Raw genomic sequence first — 22,395 nt, 5'->3', positions numbered from 1 at the left:
TCTTTCATACATTTCTGATTATAACGAATGGGGAATAGGAACAGGAGTTAGATCTAAAGTAAAACAAAACATTGTATCGTGTAAATTGTATTTACCTCTTATCATTATGCACAACGTATGCCGTCATCGCACTTTTGATAAACGTTTTTACAAACGTACAGATTACACATTAGTACAGATTACATTGGTCAAAATAAACATTGTCTAGTTAACAATTTCGTTATGACATCAAAACAATGGCCGTTAGAAGGGTTCTCCTGTAACGATATACCGATTATCTAGTCGAGGGCCAAAGCGATCATATAACACGGAAAGCGTTGGAATGTAACGCGCGGTGACGAGACGCAACCCGCGCGCTTCGATACTATCCCGTCACTATAACAAGCTATGCACACACAGGCCAAATTATATACATATCCAATTGATTTCCACTAATAAACATATTTTACATTAACTCCTTAACGTGAAGGTAACTTTATTCTTTGGTAGCGCGAGCCACTGGGACTTAAAATCTTGGAAAAATATTGATTTGTTTTTGTTCGATAGGGGTCCGATCGTGCGTCATCGGAGTTGGAATGTGAGTAAATTATTCTAGTTATTGTTCGGTCGCGTCCGTTCCAAACCGGCGGTTACTTGGCACTTGTGGAGGACTACTGGCAACACTCGTCGCTGCACAACGTGTCCGGCGCCGGGCGTTTGTAACATTAGATATGTAACTTCTATTAACAATACAACAACACCTACTGTACTTATATGTACGAAATCTCAGCGGACAATAGTCGTCCACTAGAAGTGATCGGCGTGACTGCCAATCGTTAAATGATAAAGAAAGTTCATAGATCAAAGTGACACGTAAACAGATAGTCTAGTGTAACAAGGCACGTTACAGACTCGCACCGAACGTTACAAACCGCCGGACGCGGCCGGACACGGCGAGGAACCGGACGACAGACGTGTCTACGCTAACTGCAGGGAACATATAAAAGTGTACGATTACAAAGGGACCGCACAGCGGCCATGACACATCGGCTATACTACGTCATCCAAACCACTTTATACAAAACTCGATTAGCTACGTCGAAAAGCTATAAGTACACTAACAGTTAACTAAATAACCATCTCGCATGTTGCATTGTATACAAACTTTATGTAGCTAATATATATTTATTTATATTTTGATAATGAAACGATGATGTGTACGTATGATATTGAGTCAGGCTTTATTGACGAGACGTCAGATACACTGGACTATTGGAGTACGAAACGCATTTTCCACACTTTTAGTACACGCGAATTTCGAGCCTGGAATTAATTATTTATTAATATTTAGGGCTACTTACACTCAACGAAATAAGCCGAGTGACTTTTCCATTTTGGATAAATTACAATACCGAAAACGTCAAGTCAATTGTGCCGTACTCCAATATCCAGCTACAATACCCTATCAGGTCTGCAACGCGTTGCCTACCCGCCGCAGTGCTAGCTCAGTGTGTGACTCACGACCGCTCCTAGCCAGGGAGAGACATACCGACAACATCGCACGGAGTTTTATTCCGTATTGTTCACGATATTAGTGTCAATACCGAAGTTTTAGGAGTTATTTTTAATAGTTTATGATTTTTTCGAGACATTTAGTATAATTTACCAGTTATATTTTAAGTGAATTTTAGTTTAATATAACTTTAAAATATGTTTTGTGTAGCCTGGCTAGGGTGATATAGACAAGAGTGAGAACGCAGCCGCGATACGTCCGCCACGCGTTCCGCTCCGCACGTGTCACCAATACAAAGTAGATACCATTCACATTTCCAATTTATTTATGAAAAATTTTGAAAATGCACCGCGCCATACGTTGCGAGACGTGACACTTAATGAGCAACATGCTGAAGATAAACGCGAATGTAAAGTTATATATTTCACATCTGGCAACATTTGGCGCCGGGTACAACCTTACTCCGAGAAGTATATATCCAAATTTTATCTACGATTAAAAATTAATTAATTTTATAAAAAAATCACACCGGTGGCGCCGTCTGTCACCTAAGTTTATTAATACTGTTACTCGATAACTATACATAGCTGAGGCCTACCGCCGCGCCGACCGACAGTCGCTGCAGCCCTAACACAAACCATACTGAGGTAATTTTTATAATAAACCGGTATATTTAATACATTTCCTATAATAACTTAATAAATAATAAAATCTAGTTAATAAATAAGCGGTTATCATTACAAAGTAATAATACAATAAAAATCCTTTCAGTTTTGAACACATCTTAGCTAAATATTGCTATTACACCTACAGTCGATAGAAATTATATATAAACGATAATATTTACAATATATTTGCTACAGGTTAAAAAGATTCACTTTTTAAACTAAAATCGCTTTAGCTATACAATTCATTAAGTTTTATTTCATTATCTATTGAAGTCGTCGCGGGGTGTGACACTGACAAGCTTTGTAATAAAAATGATCATTCCCTCAATTGTATTTTATTTTAACAAAAAATAAACACGTAGTGGCAGTATTGCCAATTTAGTTGTGAGCGTGGTATTAACGCCAATTACAGGACAACGTTCCTATCCACCATCTCAAGAGTCAGTTCACACCACGTGACGACAGAAAATAAAACTACAACATTCATGTTATTCGCGGAGCAACCCTACTCGTCACTTCACAGGGTTGCCACACTTCAGGATATTTGTAAAACGCTTAACAAAAATATACCTAGCTAAGTTTCAGCTGATCTAGTAGCGAGTTAATAAAATAGAAGATTACAAAACAATGTAGTAACACTTTACATAAGACTAGTATCGTGCGACATTGGAGGCACACATTCAACTACATAAAGCTATGTATATACACACCTCAGGGAGGCACTTGGTACACGGGTAACACTCGCTGTCACACACTACTGACTACACTTGTCATACATATTGTAACCTTAGTGATTGTAGTTCAATAGTGTGACACAGAGAGTGAATGTTGTTCCAACTGTTGAGTCAGCTAAACTCTTTACGATACACTTAACAACCATATCATACTGATTTACATTGACATACAAAATCCAATAACGTTTAGGAACATATGCATGTCTTTTATAAGTCATGATCTCATTCTAAAAGACCAATTTATTACACTTTTGCTAACCAAAAACACACTGAGACGAGAAACCCCATTCCCTTTTACTAACAATTTTATCTAGTATCCTTATTTTCTTCTTTTATACCTACTGTGTCAAGGATCCCCACTTTCCCCTTTTATATGTAGTCTTTCAAGTATATCGTCAAAGTGCAAAGCTGACACATTTCAGTTGAAACACAGGGAATTAGGCGACGTCTTCACACGTCGACCAGCAATACAGTAATCTCTCACAACACAGTAACTTTACGAGTAGCGGCCGAACACGCACAGTTTGCAAACTAATACTGAATATATTAGATTAAAGCAAACAATAATAAACAGAAAAATAACAAGGGTAATTTAATAGAGGAAATGTATCTACTGTAAGTAGATGAAATAAAATTGTACTTTATCTAATTTATAAGCAAATATAAGACAGATTTTTTAAGAAAAGTCATTGAAATATTTAAGTAGTCCACCAGTACATTTGCAAACTGTACAGCCGACGATATACAAATGTATATTAGTTAAAATATAACTAATATTTGGCATCAGAGTATGTCAATGTTTATTTTGCGTGTACCGTGTTTTTAACGTTTAAATAAAATGGCGAAGATTGTCAGTCTCCTGGACTATAATTCGAACAATTATAGTCCAAGAGACGGACGTAATAAACTATTGCGATATAAGGCTATTTGTTTAAATATTTTGTATAGGCGCTTGTGGTTGTATTCACGTCTAAAATGACACCTATAAACATAGCCTAAGGTCCTCTTTCGTTTGTCTAGCTATGACTACAACCACAAAGCAGCCGACATTGCTTGTAACAAGTATACTGTACATCTAAGTGAATACTTTAAGGCGAATAATACTTACAATAGTACACAAAACACGGTACAACGCGCCATTACTACACATTTGTATCAAGTTACAATTAATAATATCAGATTACACATTAAGTACATAGTCTACAGATTTCAGAGCACTTTGTAGTTTATAGAGAAGCCTTAGCTACTGTATACTTCAATATACACATTATGGAGAATATTATTGTATCAACAACTTACCTATGATAGCATTTTATAGTACTTTGGTAGATATCGTGGCGACGGTTGGACTCGCGGGTATACTGTTAAGAAGCTGTAGTGAAATATTTACATTATAAACACGAATGGAGAAGCGTATTACTATAAAATGCCGCCATATAGAACATTATAGTCGGGCGCGTAGACTAGCGAGGTTCGGAAGTGAACAGAGCTTTGTACCAAATAAATAGTGTACTAAGTTAACGTATGACTATACGCGGGCGAGCCGCTCGTCAGCCGGCCGCTACTGCGGGTACCACGTGGCCTGGAAAATAAAAAACTCGTTTTATAATTTACTGTAACTGATGCTGGATTCAACATTTTTAAAGATACCATTGACTAGCTGGCAATTTCTCATCATCATACGACCGCTATATAATTAAATTAGTCGCGTATAGCAGTTGCATATAGATCTTAATGAACTATGTCTCTGCTGTACCAGCGAGCCGTATCATATTTCGGACTTCAGTTCGTGGATTCAGTTTGTGTCATATTTTGGACTAGTGTATTGATTACTTTCATACACTATGTGAAGAAAAGGTGTAGAGTACAGCTTAGCCTCTCATACTAGGTGTGAAGAATAAAATTTAACCTTATGGATAGGTGTATCAGTTACCTAGTTGAGCGTGTGGTGTCAGGAGGCGGCGTGGTCGTGCACGCGGGCGGCGCGCTCGGTGCCGCTCGCCAGCAGCGCGCCGAACTCCAGCTCCAGGATCTGCCGCGCCTGCGACACATCATCACATGTCTACATACTGACACTTACTCATGTGTCTTATAATGTATCAGAAGCAGAGGATCACTAGGTTCATTCAAATCTGCAGGCAAGGCTCTGTCTTAAGCCGTCTAGACACTCGCGCGAACCGCGTGCGAAGGCGCGAAGCACCCGCGTAACTTGAGTGTAGATCCGATTCGCATATTCTTCGCGGCTCGTTCGCGCTGTGTTCCCTGAAAATTGACGGCTTTTTGTCCCGCGACAAAGGGCTCGCAGGCCAAGCGCGACGTGAATGCGACAAGACTATACATTCGCGCCTTCGCGATTGGCGCCTTCGATTATCCTGTCCTTCATTTACCAGAGAACCAAGATGCAAACACCTCCGTTTTATTTGCTTCTTTTGAATTGTTTGCTTTTTCTTTATGGCGTAACTATAAATTGCTAAAGCGCAAAGTAGCCCCGCAGCTGCCGTAGTGGTTTCACTGTCCATACCGACTACAAATAAACTATATTGATTGATTAACAAAAATTTAGAAGATTAAAATTATATATATATAATTAGAAGATTAAATATTAAATGCTTGGCGTGCATACGCGTCAATGCGCGAACTATACTGAGAGCCCGACGCGAACCTCTGCTAGTGTGGACAGTTGGCACTTCTTGCTCCAATTTGGTTGGCTCCGTGATTCGCGTGCGAGTGTGTAGACGGCTTTATAGAATAATGTAAACAAGTAACTATTATAGTAATCTGTGATGCAACTATAAGAACACCGAATGCTTTACACCTGAACCCTGTGCGAGATATTCGCAAGGTGAACATTTCCCTTCTTCAAATTACTACAAAAGCTAAAAAGACAAGAACTCTATTCTTGCTTTTGAAATCTAACAACGATTATCGTGAATGATTATCGCCAATTCAAATTCAATCGGGTAAAAGAAGTTAACATTAAAAGTATATGCAATCTTCATAATGTATTCTGCCTCTATAGATATATAAAGTTCTAAGTTGTAACCTCTATAAATATATAAAGTTGTTATGTATGGTTTACCTGTGTGTTCTGCGTGGGTATCTGCAGCGCCAGCGCCATGGAGTTGGCGTCGAAGTTGTCGTCCAACGCGATCAGCGCCCCGTGCACGCCGCTCTCTGATAGATTGTTCGCGTACTCCTACAATACATCATTATTATTACCACTTCAGTAATTATTTAATCATCAAGGTTTTGCAGCTTAAAAAGATGAAAGAAATCGGATTATATTCAAATTGTGAGATAAAGCAGGGTTATCCTAATTAATCCGTATGGCCATGGTTAGCTTTGTCTCTCTATTAGACCAAGAGTTTGAAATTGAACCCCGAAGGCAAAAGACGATCGGCGTCAATAAAATTTTGTTCTCAAATCTCACTGTTGGAGTGAAAACTTATAGTGTGTGAGACAAGAGCAAAACTTTTTGTATCTTGTGGCTATCGTGTCTATCCCTTGACTCGCTCAAAATTCTATATATACGATTACCTTCTTAAGTCAGACTATTTTTAGAGTGTACCTTAAGGTTGATGGCGACGAGCCAGCGCTGCAGCCGCTCATTGGTCCATACGAGGACATCCCGGGTGCCGTGCTCGGCGGCTCGGCGTCGCTCTTCAAGCGCTCGCACGCTGTACCCCACGCGCTTCAAGCAAGCCACGCCAAAGTGCAGCGACGTCCTGCACACATACATACATAGTCACACCGATACTGGGCATTTTGCACCGTGCCCAGATCTACTCGGGCCGTGCCAAAATACACTATTGCGTTGCGTTAATAAAACCTTAATTATTGCGAGTAAACTCTCAGAAGATTTCAACGATTTCTTATACAAATCTGTTGATGGCTTTTAACAAGATGAACCATACTAATTGAACAATAGTATCTTCATTACAAAATAACAGATTAACTGGATTTACTGATTGTTAAATTCTGCTGATAACATAAAAATAACACAAAATGTGATGACAATGTCTAAATATAATGCAAAAATTTCAAACACATTGCATGGGAGTGCCACAAGGACGAACAATCGGCCAACCTATCATTAAGAAAATATTGTAATAACGATCTGTGATATATAAAACAGATACGTTACCTATGAAAACTGTCGACCATTTTGAGTTGCGTCCGTAGGTCCCTCTTAGTGAGGTGCTCCAACATCCGCGCGTCTACTAGACACTCCATGAACGTCGTTCTGTATTGTGGTAATCCTGAATCACAAGTAATTACATTTAAGATTCAACTTGTACATGTAAGAATGTAGATAATAGGACATAAGCTCTTTTTTAATTAAACTACATTTGGTAAGGGTGGATTCAGAGTAAGAAGTTTTTCGTAAGTGAGGAAGATGGGATTTTTGGCAAGAAATACCATCGTTATAGATAAACTTTAAAGTTAAATAGATTACCAGATTGTCAAGTATATTTTCGGATTCATTTCGGTTTTCTTTTAAGCTAATTGAGGAGACATAAATATATCAAGACTGACCTAATGAAGGCAGCCAGACGTTGCCGATCCACTCGTGGTTCATATCCCCGAAGGCGAGCGCAGCACAGGCCGTGCCCCTGGGCGCGGACGGCGACGTGAGCGACACCATCTCCTGGATGGCGAGGCGCAGCTTGAGGCGGTGCAGCGGGTTGCTGATGCCGATCTCGCGCTGGATCTCCTGGTCCGACAGCGCCGACATGATGGCGCCCGACTTCACGTTGGCGCGGCAGGCGGCCACGTACCACGCCGGCATGCCCACCCACAGCTCCAGCCACGCTACCACGGTGGGCCCGTTCCATAGTGCGAATGGAGTACCTGCCCGCATCGCCTCGCCCAGCAGCTCGTGCCGGTAGTCGCGCTCTCTGTGACAACCACACACCATATAAGAACAGGATCATTTTATCTACATACCACGTAAATACTGGTACTCAGCTGAATCCGGTTAAACTGGAAGCCGGCCCCAACATGGTTGGGAAAAGGCTCGGGAGATGAAGATGAGTACGTAAATGATCTAAAGAAAGCTTACGTAAGCTGGAGAGCTTATTTATATCACTCACATTCAGGAGTTAAATGCTCATGTAAATAGTGTAAGATTGTGGGTAATTGAATCTAGGTCAAAGTTTATGAATACTACAAATCAATAACTCTATACCAGTCAATCAATCTCCATACCATAAGTTTCAAAAAGGTTAAAAATAAATAAAAAAATGAACTTCCTAAAAAGATACTTTTGAACACAAAATTTACTAGCAACATCTCCACAAGCGGTAGTAGTAGTCCAAAATTATGTCTCTCTTATCATCCGGCCCTCATTGGCACAAACATGCCTTTAAAAAATCAAAGACATTTTTTTTTATTTCAAATTGACCTTCGCAGGCTTCTATGAAAAATCACACTATTTGCACGGTACCAAAAAGTTGGTCTCATGGAGAAGAGCCGGCAAGAAACTCTATAGATACTCTTTGTTTGTATACTGACTTGCTCTTGGTCCTGGCGTAGTCCTGGTGCGACATGGGCGCGTGCGACAGCGGCGCGTGCGGCGTCAGCGCCTCGCCCGCCGCCGCCTCGTCCGCCAGCGACGACAGCCCCAGCGACGACACTGACGACATCGAGCGGGGACTCTGACCTTGCTGTAGCTGGAGGAAGGTAAGTTGGAATTAGATGACATGAGAAACTCTTCGAATTTTTATATAAGGAACTGTAGCAATAAAAACCAGAGGGAGGGTTCTTTTAAACAGGATGTTTGATGTCTATGCAACAACTGCTTTGTATGAAACAAGTAAACGTCAGTACGTCGAAGGACAAACGGACCATTGCCGCACGTCAGACGCACGGACATGACGCATCCAATTTGAAAGAACTGTTATTTATCATTGCATCAGCTGTATTTGACAATTAGTCACAACAAATCCTGAATTTATTGAACACCGAGTTCTTTGGAGAAAACTATGGGATTTTTTTTTCATTCTGAAAGAGAATTAGAAAAGAAAAGTATCGATGACAAATCACAAAATAAAATGATGTTCCCAAAAAATTTAAGGACAACTTACCGGCATTCCCGCCTTCTCCTTCTTACTAAAGAATCTTCCTAAGGAACTCTTGATGCCTCTCTTCTTCTGTTGGTGCATAGACGCGATAGAGGCGGCGGAGGCGGCGCCGGGCCGGGAGGTGGAGCCGCCCCAGGTCCCGCCCCCGAGCCCTGCGCTCGCCCCGCCCAGCGACTCTTGGCTTGAACTGGATGAAATATTGCTACGTGAAGAAATATTGTTGTCAGTTGATTTGTTTTATGTACAATGGTTATGATATTTACAACAATTTATAGCATAAACAATAAAATAAAATGTGTGCATAATGTAAAAAACTACGAGGTGCTGAAAAAAAAAGAAGATACGCTACTTATTAGGTTCACAGGTACTTATAAAATGCATAGTAATGTAGTATTTGAACTTGGACCGTGTAGAAATATCACCCATTTTTAGGATTAAAAAATCCTTAGGTTTTAAGTCATAAATTAAGTATCACTAGTCCCATCTATAGTACCGTAAAATGTCTAGCTAAAAATGGAATTACTAAAAAGCTTTTAGCCATAAATCGACGTCTACTATGGAATCGGGGATCACACAAATAAAAACAATCAAAACGTACCATTAACGACAATATATGATCCAATATATCTATGGCGTAATTGGGTGAAAACAATTAGTAATTCCATTTTGTAGAAAACATATTTATTACGAATCTAACAATATTCTGAAAAATAATAACAAATGCATGCATATTGTGGAGAAATTAACAGTAAAAGCTGGATGTCCCGACACACTGTTCTTCCTCCATTTCAAATCAGGTTATTATGCACTAACTTCATTAGGCACATCGCACAATTTGTTCCTTTTCGTTGTTTTTAGGAGCAGCTCCCGCCAGCGGTTTAACTCGTGTCGACTGTTCCATGCAACCAGATAAAAATTTGTCTACAGCCTTCATCGATTACGAGCCTATCTATTACTGAGAGAGAATTTATCAAATCGGCGTGTTCAAACTCAAAATCTTTGTAGCTTTATAATATTCATAGAGATCAACACAAGCAAAGTATAGCACTTCTGCTATCAGCTGACTTGTCTCGTTACCACTGCATTTGAGCATTACAAATATAAATCAGAACAATTTCAAAGTTCAAATATAACTAGCAGATTTAACCAAACACGGGTGATGAAATAAATAACTATCAACGATTCTATACATATTAGATTTAAGACAGACTCTATGTGGCACATAGTTGAACAGTGTGTCGGGACAATCGCACCACAAGTGAGCGAGATTCACTTGCGAGTGGTACAGGGGTTTGATGCCCGGGTGAGGTAGGGCAAGAGACCTGTGCATGGGGATCCGTGCGAGGCTCCCCGACATTATTGAAGTCCTGGCAGCGTGGAAGTAAAGTTGTTAGATTAGTTGTTAGTATATGGAAAATAATGTGTTGGTTAGAATATATGAAATGTTATGTTATCATGAAGAACGTAATGAAAAAGTATATTCCTGGGTGTTAACCAGACTACTAAGTGTTATAATGTGTGTTAGAAGTGGACTAAACCAGTTGTTTACATAAATACATACATATTGTCACAAGAATTTATGTTTCAGTTTTTAGGATTATTATGTCATTTGCTAGTCGGCATGGTACATAAGTATACGAATTTACAACATAAAATTGATAAATCATGTATTTATAGAACAGAAATCAACGCAGAATTTGGAAATTATAAATTCTATTCTTAAAATGTTGAATTCTCGATTATAATTCAGATTAAGATCAAATGATTCAGGAATTAGGAAACCTTGAAATTAAACCTGTTAGTCATTAATAAAGAAGAAGTATGCGAGTATGAGGAGCATGAAGTAGACTTTCAAAGAAGACAAACTCACGAGTCATAAGGCGGCTGATAGTGCGTCCTCAGCCTGTCTCTCTCAGCGTGTATCGCTCGGGCGGCTCGCTCCAGCCGTAACGACCGCGCTGTGAGAGGGGACTCCGCCCCTTCAGCGGGGCCGACTGGGCCTACGCCTGGCGCTCCTTCTTCGCATAGCTGCAGCTGCGAGAGCGAAGAAAAGTTAGAGAACAAGACTGGGTTGGGGATTCAGTTAAGGGAAACATTTAAAAAGTATTAATAAATATGAAGACCACTGCTCTAGTTCTGGACAAAATTCATGGTGTAATATTTGTGGTCCATCGAATTCGGGTTTAAGTTTTGTATAATTGAATAACTACTAATAATAGATAATTACTGGTTAAACTTAAAATGTAGATATTTCTAAAAATCTATGTTTGTTTAACATTACAAAATAGGCTTTTTTCTACATTAAGACACAGCTATGCAATGAAACGCATGCGTAAAAGTACCATATACAGTACAATTAATAACACTATGTAATCCCATCTTGGGGTATAAACTACAAATTTTAATCTATTCCAAAAGTTGAACATATTTTTAAACGATCAATGTAAAGAAATTCAAAGTTTTATGCTAATGTAATTTTAAAAGCTAAAGTTAACATTTATAATAAGTCCAACATGAATAAAAATTTTGACTCTATGGGATATCATCTAAATACACGGTTATTAAAATATAACACATAATAAAACAGGTATTGTAAACAGATCAGCATTAGGTACTGTTTATATAAAATGACAGCTGTACTCAACATTTTTACCTGACAAGTTTATAAGTAGAACTCTCACAAAACGAATGTTGAGTACCACTGTACCTTCATATAATATTACTGCACATACAAGCTTCGCCTAAATTCTACGTTGCGTCAAGCAGTGCTGTGCACTTCATATCACAATTATTTATCACTATATTAAAGCTAGTTACTATTCAAATACATATGTCATTATTTAGGATATAGCTGGCATGCCAGGTTGGTTATGACTGATTTCACAAAGTATTTTTATTTATTTTGACACATTCAAAAAGGCATATAATACCAATAGCAGGTGACAATCACAATATAATAATATATGGCGTATCATGCTAAATGCTAGGGTGTTATAGTAAGTTCAACTCAGTCTTGCGCGCGGCCTTATGTGTGGGTAACCCTTGTACATATACAGTGACTTTGTGTGCGTGACAAGAGGTACAGTCGGGTACAAATACAGTTATTTAGGGTTTGTGTACGGCTGTTTAAAGAAAAACAGTTATTAAATTTAATGTTTATTTATTTCTAATTATTCTGAATCGTTACTTGAAAAATCAAATGATGAATTTTCTGATTCGCTACTCTCACCAAGGTCAATTATAAATTTTGACTCCATGTCAAAATGTCTAAAGTATTCTTCTTTTTTCTTTTGTTTTCGACAAGTATAACCCAAAATCCCTTCATCAATTTGACTTAAACGTTCATTTATGAGTTTCATTATTTCCGTCTTATTTTAGTCGACATTATGCGAAGCAATATAATTTTTTAAAATTCCCCACACATTTTGTTTACATTATTATACTAGATTATACGTCTTTTTACATTCTTAGTCCACACTTTTATTTAATGTCCGCGTACTCCGAGCTAGATAATATGTAAGGAGTATTTAATTCATCTTAGATATTTCACCTTATTTATTTCTTAGATACTGTCAATGTCAATTTGAAAAGACGTATGAGAAAATAATGAAAAACTATATTTAATAATAAAAAGCTTTGAGTCGTGAATAACTAGTATTTTCGTAAACGACTGTACCCATAACAAAAAGCGATAAGAACACGTCATGCTCGGACGACGTCACTGTCACACAAATGAAAGTAGTATATTTACAAGCCGACGCACACATAGGGCCGCGCGCAAATCTGAGTTGAACTATCTATATATATTTACATATTCAAAGTTTTATATCTTGCTAAACTAAGTTTATTATATCTCTTTTTTCAAGATATTATAGGAAAAATACAGGAAATATCAAGCATTAATTAGGCTCTTCTTCTGTAGCAGGGGTATATTAATAATACTTGGAATACAAGCAACTTCGATAGGTATCACAATTATATATTTTTCTTATATATGTTGATTAAAGAGACAAACATAATCAATAATTTTTATAAGCATCAATGCAGAACAATTACCTACACAGTTTATTGGTTGACAATTTCCATAATGGTGAAATACGCTGCTCTCTTATACTGTTACACTATAGTAAAATATAACAATTTTTATATTTTTATTTTCATAAAAATTAAGACTTTGGACTACTAAGACTCGTTGCACAATCCGAAAGAGTAATAAGAAACAAATGCGGGTCTTAATCAAATAAAGTCGGATACAACTACAAAAGAGGACTGTTAAGACATTTCCATCATCTGTGATGCATCAGTATTCCACAAAGTGTTGGAGAGAGATTAGAAATTCATAGAGCAGAGTATTTCACCGTACATAATATAGATAGGTGAGGCAAACTTCCACACAGCAGTAAGCCATTCACGTGAATGCGTGCGTACCTTTCTTTGTATGAGTGACCCACTAAACAGCACAGCATGTCATTATTTCACGTTCATTTTATAATTTCTGAGCTAAATCGCCAGTTTGGCCTCCTTAGATGGTGGCCTAATTTTTGTCGCTATCATAGAAGCCTATTAAATCGGCGATTCAACCGCAGATTTTTGTTCGGTTACCATTAATTGTGCAACCCATCTTTGGAACTTTTAAATATTTTCTTGGAAGTTTAGTGGCCAGAAACAAGCTCGCCAGATTAGCGGATCACTCACACATTAACAGTTAGGTACAGAGCTTTGCATTAGAATGTATGTATGTATTATACTACTATATCGACGGACCTGGCTGGCGGGCAGCGACTCTGACGCCTGCGCCGCGCGGTAGTGCTGCGCGGGCGACATCGACGCCGGCGCCTGCGCAGCGACGTAGCACCACACCGATATTATGTTAACTTAGTATACTATACACTAGTATGGTGTTCTAATGATTTGTTAGTAATGGCTGGTAAGGTTTAGATTTTACATTAAATACAAATGTACAGGTTAAGTTTAAATTACCCAGACCAAGTTTATATGTTAGTAAGTACCCCAGTTGTTTAAACAAGGTGTTTCGAGAACCTTCAAAATTAAATTTAAAAAAAATGCACAAAAAAATTCACGTAAAATTTCGCGTTATTATGAACATACATACTCTTTAATACCAAAATTGATTAAAATGATGTTTTAAAATTAATGCCAGCACTGTTGCAAGTAAAAAATTGTATTAAAAAAATATTAATTTCGCGTTCATTCTTAACACCCTGTTGAAACAGTGTTAATAATAAAAAAGTTGAATGCAAACCTTCTCCGTACAAAATTTTTATTACTACTTACATATATTACACAAACACAATATTTTAGTATTTTATCAAAAGTTAAATTGCAATAAAAACAATTATCAATACGGCGGATGTTTGCATAGTTCACGATATAATTCCACAAATTTATAAAAGAGTATCATAGAATTTATGAAGTATAGGTAATACGTCAGGGGATGGACAGTTGTGTATGTGTGTGTGCGTGCATACGTACGGTATGGTACTTGTGGTGCGCGGGCCGCAGGGCGCGGGAGGGCGAGGCGGCGCGCGGGGGCGACTCGCCGCGCCGCGCCAGCACGTTCATGTGCTCGTAGCTGCCCACCTGCCCACACCACACCCGCTTATATACGTCCTGTGCACGCCCCGCTATGTACACTACCAGCCTCCACACCAGTATAACGACTTATACGAAATGTGCTTTGAGAAACATAGAAACTGACCGACTGATAATATATACTGAAAACGAGCAAAACAGGCTTGCAAACGGAGCGTCTTTTCGCGAAACACGATAGCTGCAACGCAGTTGGTAAGCGCAAAAGAAGTTCGTAGCAATGTGCTTGCTACGCCGTAGTAATGCGCGTAGTATGCTACGTTTTGGACGTAGCTACAATTTATGAATGAGTTTTTTTCCCTTGATTTGAAAATGGAACTTCTGTCATTGTTTGGTGCTTTTTTGGTACAAATTTTCATTGCGCTTGCAAGATACAACGCCCCTTCGCCCCATTTTCGCAGTATGGCAATCCGCAATATATTAAAAACACCCCAATTTACCTGTAATGCTACAGCAGTTTTGATGTTTCTCAAAATGTCAACATTGCTAGAGATTTGGCCAACCACCAGATTAGGTGAAGTCTAGTGTGTACAAGTATGTCTTGGGGGCTATGTAGAAATGATTCTAGAGATGATGAAATTATCCCTGATACCACGCACTAAAGAGTAGGCAGTAATTTTCATCAGATTATGAATGCATACTCTTTAGTACCAATACTGATAAAAATGAAATTATGAATTAATGACAGCACTGTCGCAATTTACCAGGTTTTTTGTAAATATAAGATCTTAGTATACATTAATAAAAATATTGCTTAACAGTGCTGTCACAAATTTCCACCACACATGATAAATGTACAAAATGACCCATCACCAAGAAAATGATTTTATTTATAAAGATCGGATTTTGTGGAGAAGCAGAAATCTTAAGTTGAAGCTGTAATAATGCTATTTAACCACAACCCATTTACTTTACTTTTTTATACAGTGGGAATTATGGCTCTCTATTCTTTAAGCTAATTTACCCCCATCCGTATATGTAATAAGTTTACCTTTTTTATTTTGATGTTTGTATTTTTTTCAGTAAATCAAATATTCAAAATGGCAATTATGTGCCACAATATCGAGGCACTCAATAAACTCCCACTGCTATTAAGAACTTCTTACAATAGGACACTAAACTTAATGTCGGCTTAAACTACCTTCCGAACACGCACATAATGTGTCCCACACATATGTTTTCTAACAACCCCACCACCCGATTATATTTCAATTTATTTTAATAAATATTCGCAAGGAACTCTCGCTCCGACACTAACTTTGTCACAACCTAGGCACGTCATTTCATTCTTCCCAATTCGCCAGTCCCCAGCTATATTTATGTTTTCTTCTCACATATTCTCCCTTCATCACTATAAACACACAGTCGCCAACTCACCCTAGACTCGAGCTCCTCGGCCCTGGCTTCCGTGGTCTGCTTCTCTTCCTGTATGAGTCGGATCTCGGTGTTGATGGCGTCGAGCTGTTCCTGCAGCATGAGAGCGAGTGCTGCTGCGTCCGTGTGACCGCCTTCTACGCCGCCGTCTGATTCCTCGTTCTGGACAGAAATAATAATATGTTAGGAAAGAAAACAAAATTCCGTAAAAAGAACCATAATTATAATTTTAATAGATACATGCTGATACATGCTTGTGCGTGTAGTGTAAATGTACTTGCACTTTTGTCTTTATATGCGTAAGGTCGAGAATCGTTGGTCTAGCTGTCGCAAGTGCGTCTGCTGAGCACGAGGTCTCGGGTTCGATTCGCGAGTCGGGCCGAAATAGCTTTGTGGGTTTTAGAAGACTTTCACAAAGCAGCCCGGAGCCTGGAAGCTGGTGATTGATACACCCGTGCATCGGAGAGCACGTAAATGTCGGTCCTGTGCCTGATCTCTTACCGGTCGTGTCGGATTACCGTCCCATCGGGTTATCAGAGTGAAGGAATAAGGAGTGCAACTGTGTCTGCGCAAATGCTCGTGCACTATAATATTTCCTTACATGAGAACAGCCGCCGTAGCCGATAATCGGCTAGGAGGACATCAAGGTCGAGTATATAGTATAGTAGTAGAAGAGTCAAAAGGCAACGCGCACATTTACACATACAAGTATGGTTTATAATCCGCTTTTGTGAGGTTATAGATAGATTGAACGTTAGAAATTTCTTATCTACCAAGGTGAATGAAAGTAATTAAATGAAAATATTTTTTTTTCTGTCAGATGAGCGAAAAAAAGGGTAGACTTTATTTTGTCCTCATATCCTTCTGAACACTAGCAACTTATTTACAATACTCGTCTTGCATATTAAGGCACCAACCTCAGCATCGCTAGATACGTCGAAGGGCTGCTGCACGTTGGCCAGCACATGCGCCTGCTGCAGCTTCTCCCACGAGCCGTCCAACTGAGAACACATCCATCACAAATGTTATGACGACACTAGGAGTTAGAGTTCGCGTGAAGTCGCACATTTAACGGCTATTATCGGTCCACAACGATCATTTGTTTATCGATATCTACCGAGCCTTTTCCCAAGTATTTTGCAGTCGGTTTCAACATCCCTCATTTGTTTATGTCTTCCAATCTATTACCCCTATAAACTCCCTACTGCTCCTACAAACTTGAAACCTATCCTAGGTAGTCCTTTATTGAATTCCCTTATTTAATCCTCTTATATACGCCCTTAGGTACTGTCCTATGTAAGCGACCAACTATTTGGTTTTTCTTTGTGCAGATTTATCCATATGTGACTATGGTTAGAACTGCCGAACCAGGTTCGGCAGTTGTTATAACCGCCAGGTTGTTTTAACAATATGTTGTTAATGTATTACGTATACTTAAAAATTGTTGTCGCTGAAAAATTGGTGGGCAGGTAGTGTGTACCTTGGGCTGGAAGAGCGTGGCTGGCGGCTGCGGCTGCGCGGCGGGCGACAGCGAGCGTGTCAGCGCGTCCGTCTGCTGGATGTTGAACGCGATCTCCTGCTCCAGCATCTGACGCTTCAACTGTACAACAACAAATTATTTATAAAAAAAAAATAGTTTAAAAAACTAAAAAGCACCATTTTTGGAACGTTTCTTAGCTAGTCATGTATTGTCATCAGAACTAAGAGCGTGTGTAAAATTTCATCCTAATCGGAGGCCGGGAAATGGGTGAAATTAAGATTCCAATATTTTCTTACATACATAGTTACAAGTGAAGCTAATAAAAGCGTGTTAAAAATAACAACAACAACAAAATATTTATAAACGCCTCACCAGATACATTAATTAAAAGCTACTCAAAGTGTCTGATAAAATATAAACATAATCTTAACTAAAAAATCTCAACGATATCTATGTATTGCGGTGTGGACTGTGGTTGTTTTGTTTTGAAATTTTAACTAATGCAGCCAACCTTTTGGGCACGATCCCCGCTGACAGCGATGCGGATGACTTTTTTGATACATAGTTTTTATTTTTGTAAATATGTAGATTAGGGTAGGATATATAGCCTGTGTAGACATATAGAATAGGATGTAAAAAAAAAAACTTGGACTGGAGAGAAGATTTGGACTGCTTCCTCTCGGACTGGCCACAAACAGCGATGGATAGAGAAAAGTGGCAAGCTATGGGGGAGGCTTTTGCCCAGCAGTGGGACAACATAGGCTAATAAAAGAGTAATGTGTACATACCTGTTCAGTCTCCATGCGCCACTTGGCGAGCTCCTTGAGTATGTCCTGCTTGTCGCCGAGCAGCTCGTCGGCGTACTTGCGCGTCTTGTCCAGCTCCTGCGTCAGCGCGTTCTTCTCGTCCAGCGCGTGCATGCGCTCCTTCAGGTGCACTTGTAACCTGGGGGTAAGAAGGCGTTACAAATGTTATGGGTGAATAAACACCATTTTAGTAGCTAACGGTCTATTTGTGAATCCTATCTATCGGTTGCTTAGCAACATTTGTGTCCCGAATCCCAAAAGAACGGATAGATTTATAGAAATCTGCAGTAAATGGCGGACGAACGCGTAGGAAAAAACTAAATTTTCGGGACAATTTAGCGCAACAAGTTATCGATGTGCCGTACAAATATGGTGCCTAGTGTTTTATTTTGCTTTTATTCGGTATCATTTACTTCTACCAAGTATTCGCTTTCAATAAATAACACACAGTATGTCAGTACATACCTGTCGTTGGACTCGGAGAGCAGCTTGTCGACGGTGGCGGAGAGGCGCGTGTTGTGCTCCTCGTTCATGCGCAGGCGCTGGTTGAGGCGCATGAGCTCGGCTTACAGACACACAGTATGTCAGTACATACCTGTCGTTGGACTCGGAGAGCAGCTTGTCGACGGTGGCGGAGAGGCGCGTGTTGTGCTCCTCGTTCATGCGCAGGCGCTGGTTGAGGCGCATGAGCTCGGCTTACACAGACACACAGTATGTCAGTACATACCTGTCGTTGGACTCGGAGAGCAGCTTGTCGACGGTGGCGGAGAGGCGCGTGTTGTGCTCCTCGTTCATGCGCAGGCGCTGGTTGAGGCGCATGAGCTCGGCTTACACAGACACACAGTATGTCAGTACATACCTGTCGTTGGACTCGGAGAGCAGCTTGTCGACGGTGGCGGAGAGGCGCGTGTTGTGCTCCTCGTTCATGCGCAGGCGCTGGTTGAGGCGCATGAGCTCGGCTTACACAGACACACAGTATGTCAGTACATACCTGTCGTTGGACTCGGAGAGCAGCTTGTCGACGGTGGCGGAGAGGCGCGTGTTGTGCTCCTCGTTCATGCGCAGGCGCTGGTTGAGGCGCATGAGCTCGGCTTACACAGACACACAGTATGTCAGTACATACCTGTCGTTGGACTCGGAGAGCAGCTTGTCGACGGTGGCGGAGAGGCGCGTGTTGTGCTCCTCGTTCATGCGCAGGCGCTGGTTGAGGCGCATGAGCTCGGCTTACAGACACACAGTATGTCAGTACATACCTGTCGTTGGACTCGGAGAGCAGCTTGTCGACGGTGGCGGAGAGGCGCGTGTTGTGCTCCTCGTTCATGCGCAGGCGCTGGTTGAGGCGCATGAGCTCGGCTTACACAGACACAGTATGTCAGTACATACCTGTCGTTGGACTCGGAGAGCAGCTTGTCGACGGTGGCGGAGAGGCGCGTGTTGTGCTCCTCGTTCATGCGCAGGCGCTGGTTGAGGCGCATGAGCTCGGCTTACACAGACACACAGTATGTCAGTACATACCTGTCGTTGGACTCGGAGAGCAGCTTGTCGACGGTGGCGGAGAGGCGCGTGTTGTGCTCCTCGTTCATGCGCAGGCGCTGGTTGAGGCGCATGAGCTCGGCTTACACAGACACACAGTATGTCAGTACATACCTGTCGTTGGACTCGGAGAGCAGCTTGTCGACGGTGGCGGAGAGGCGCGTGTTGTGCTCCTCGTTCATGCGCAGGCGCTGGTTGAGGCGCATGAGCTCGGCTTACACAGACACACAGTATGTCAGTACATACCTGTCGTTGGACTCGGAGAGCAGCTTGTCGACGGTGGCGGAGAGGCGCGTGTTGTGCTCCTCGTTCATGCGCAGGCGCTGGTTGAGGCGCATGAGCTCGGCTTACAGACACACAGTATGTCAGTACATACCTGTCGTTGGACTCGGAGAGCAGCTTGTCGACGGTGGCGGAGAGGCGCGTGTTGTGCTCCTCGTTCATGCGCAGGCGCTGGTTGAGGCGCATGAGCTCGGCTTACACAGACACACAGTATGTCAGTACATACCTGTCGTTGGACTCGGAGAGCAGCTTGTCGACGGTGGCGGAGAGGCGCGTGTTGTGCTCCTCGTTCATGCGCAGGCGCTGGTTGAGGCGCATGAGCTCGGCGTTCTTCTCCTCCACGCTCGCCTCCAGCCGCTGGATGCGGTCCTCCGCAGACCCGTGACGCTCTTGCGCCTACACAAAGAATAAAAAATAAAATAAATATTCATATCGCCTTATCCTTACTACAACTTTATACTACGAATCTTGACGTTCAAGTTTAAAAGCAAGAAATTCTTTTAAGAAAAACTGACTTCTGTTGTTGGTGAACTTAGTCCCTAATACTCAAGGATCATAGACCTACATATTGGTACATTGAAAGCATGATAATCAAGCAAGCTGGATCTAGATTTCTTCACAATGTCTAATCCAGCTGCAATTTATATATCCAAGTTGCATGTCCAAATTTTTAAACACAAACATAATTCTAGACATGTGAAAATTTACTCATATTTATGTTTCCATCCCTTAACCTCATCATAATATTGCTTGAACCACTTCCACCAAATCCAATAAATACCGACACAAACTACAGATTAGGAAGTTACTCCATAACATTAGGTAAGGTCAGGTTAACAAGTTAGTAAACACACAATAAGGTAACTACAACGAAATGGTCAGAAATACATCGCTTGGGATCATTCCATTCGAAGAGATATTTATGTTATAGGACTAGAATGGGCATGGAATGAGAGAAGCGTAAAGCACGATTTTATTTATTAGTCACTACAACAGAAATATTAAATTATTTACAGTTACAATAATTAATTTGTAAATTAAAAGCTTTTTTTCTTCTTGTAATGTAAGGAATTAAATATTCTAGATAGGCCTCAGTTAATTTTGGCAGATTATTGTATATTTTACATTATATCTCTGAAGCTAGAAGTATACATCCAACCGTTAAGACTGCTAGTAAATACCCCATCTACAAATATAAAAAAATGTTCACCTACCCCTAATCTTACCTGGCTGAGGGCTTCCATCCTCGCCTTGAGCTGTTCCTCCATTTCTGGCAACGAGGACATCTGAGCCAGTTTCTGCGTGGACAACTCCAACTTCTCTTCAATGGCTGCAATCTTCTCCTCTTGCAACTGCAATGCGAATGACGTGGCATGGTCTATGAACTGTGCAGGCTACTAGAAGCGGCTATTCCGAAGTTAGTTTGTTAGTCACATAACCCTGGTCTTACGGAACTACGGGATTCATCAAACCTTTACCAATTAGTTCAACAACTATACTTCAACCTTTGTACTGTACAAACTACGTCATGTTAACTACGAGGAAATGAAAGTTAAATATTTGCCTTTTTGGAAACCATTCAATCCATGATCCAGGGTCTAATTGGAGATACAATTAAGGTAATATGTTTCTGAAACAAATAACCATGTGAAGAACTGTTTGTTGCTACGTGTGTGGGTCCCCTAGATAAGGTCCTAACTCTTCAGTACGTAGGAGCTGGGTCTTGATTGTTTGTGTGTATGTCCGTTATGTGGTGTTCTCCTCACCTTAAGTTGTGCCTGCTTGTGGTTGAGCTCCTGTTCGAGTTTCTCGTTGAGGTCGTGTAGGGAGGTAGACTCGCGCTGCGCGTTAAGGTAACGCTTTTCTAATGTCGTTATGCGCTCCTCCTGCAACATAATATACAACGTGTTTTTAAATAGGTAACAGTGCGTAATGCGATAAAATTAGAAGTTTAAATTTTTGGAAGATACCAAAATTGGTACGTTCTTTTTATTTGCTGGTCTTTGGAAAGTTCAATATCCACCAGGCTAGGTAGTAGTCCTTGAGACACATAGTAATGTCTTATTGAATCGCGTAGGATTGAATCGAGGACTTAAAGATCTTCCTTTTTGCATTACGGGTCTTCTGGGACAGTAAAACCCTGAAATCTCCACTAACCTGATCCTCCTTCTGCGCCACGTTCTCCCTAAGGTCCCGCTGCAGCTTGACGCACTCGTCCTGTTTCTTGGCGAGCTCCTTCTCTCCCTTGGCGAGGCGCTCCTCCAGCTCCGACACCTTGTTGTTCAGCTCGGCCACGCGCCGCTGCCATGAGCTTAGCTCTGCTGACTGTGCCG

At 40.6% G+C, this 22,395-nt stretch overlaps 1 protein-coding gene across 1 annotated transcript in view; it reads right to left on the bottom strand.

Annotated features, from left to right (window-relative positions):
* Window positions 1–71: 71 nt before the first annotated feature.
* LOC135116639 (liprin-alpha-1-like) overlaps window positions 72–22,395 on the bottom strand; it is a 130,862-nt gene continuing 108,538 nt past the window's right edge. The window contains exons 7-26 of the mRNA XM_064035683.1: window positions 22,220–22,387; window positions 21,829–21,948; window positions 21,289–21,414; window positions 20,289–20,458; window positions 18,230–18,386; window positions 17,442–17,561; window positions 16,879–16,962; window positions 15,965–16,123; window positions 14,471–14,578; window positions 13,742–13,813; window positions 10,848–11,011; window positions 10,300–10,344; window positions 8,981–9,179; window positions 8,409–8,566; window positions 7,431–7,792; window positions 7,039–7,153; window positions 6,463–6,619; window positions 5,974–6,090; window positions 4,828–4,935; window positions 72–4,476 (exon numbers count right to left, since the gene is read on the bottom strand). Coding sequence (XP_063891753.1) covers window positions 4,846–4,935; window positions 5,974–6,090; window positions 6,463–6,619; window positions 7,039–7,153; window positions 7,431–7,792; window positions 8,409–8,566; window positions 8,981–9,179; window positions 10,300–10,344; window positions 10,848–11,011; window positions 13,742–13,813; window positions 14,471–14,578; window positions 15,965–16,123; window positions 16,879–16,962; window positions 17,442–17,561; window positions 18,230–18,386; window positions 20,289–20,458; window positions 21,289–21,414; window positions 21,829–21,948; window positions 22,220–22,387 — 2,691 coding nt within the window. The 3' untranslated portion in view covers window positions 72–4,476; window positions 4,828–4,845. The remainder of the gene's footprint in view (window positions 4,477–4,827; window positions 4,936–5,973; window positions 6,091–6,462; window positions 6,620–7,038; window positions 7,154–7,430; window positions 7,793–8,408; window positions 8,567–8,980; window positions 9,180–10,299; window positions 10,345–10,847; window positions 11,012–13,741; window positions 13,814–14,470; window positions 14,579–15,964; window positions 16,124–16,878; window positions 16,963–17,441; window positions 17,562–18,229; window positions 18,387–20,288; window positions 20,459–21,288; window positions 21,415–21,828; window positions 21,949–22,219; window positions 22,388–22,395) is intronic.

Source organism: Helicoverpa armigera, chromosome 7 (assembly GCF_030705265.1).
Source record: "Helicoverpa armigera isolate CAAS_96S chromosome 7, ASM3070526v1, whole genome shotgun sequence".
In the NCBI taxonomy this organism is placed as follows: Eukaryota; Metazoa; Arthropoda; class Insecta; order Lepidoptera; family Noctuidae; genus Helicoverpa; species Helicoverpa armigera.
Note: the sequence above shows the minus strand (reverse complement) of the source record. Positions and strands in the feature narration are given on the sequence as shown.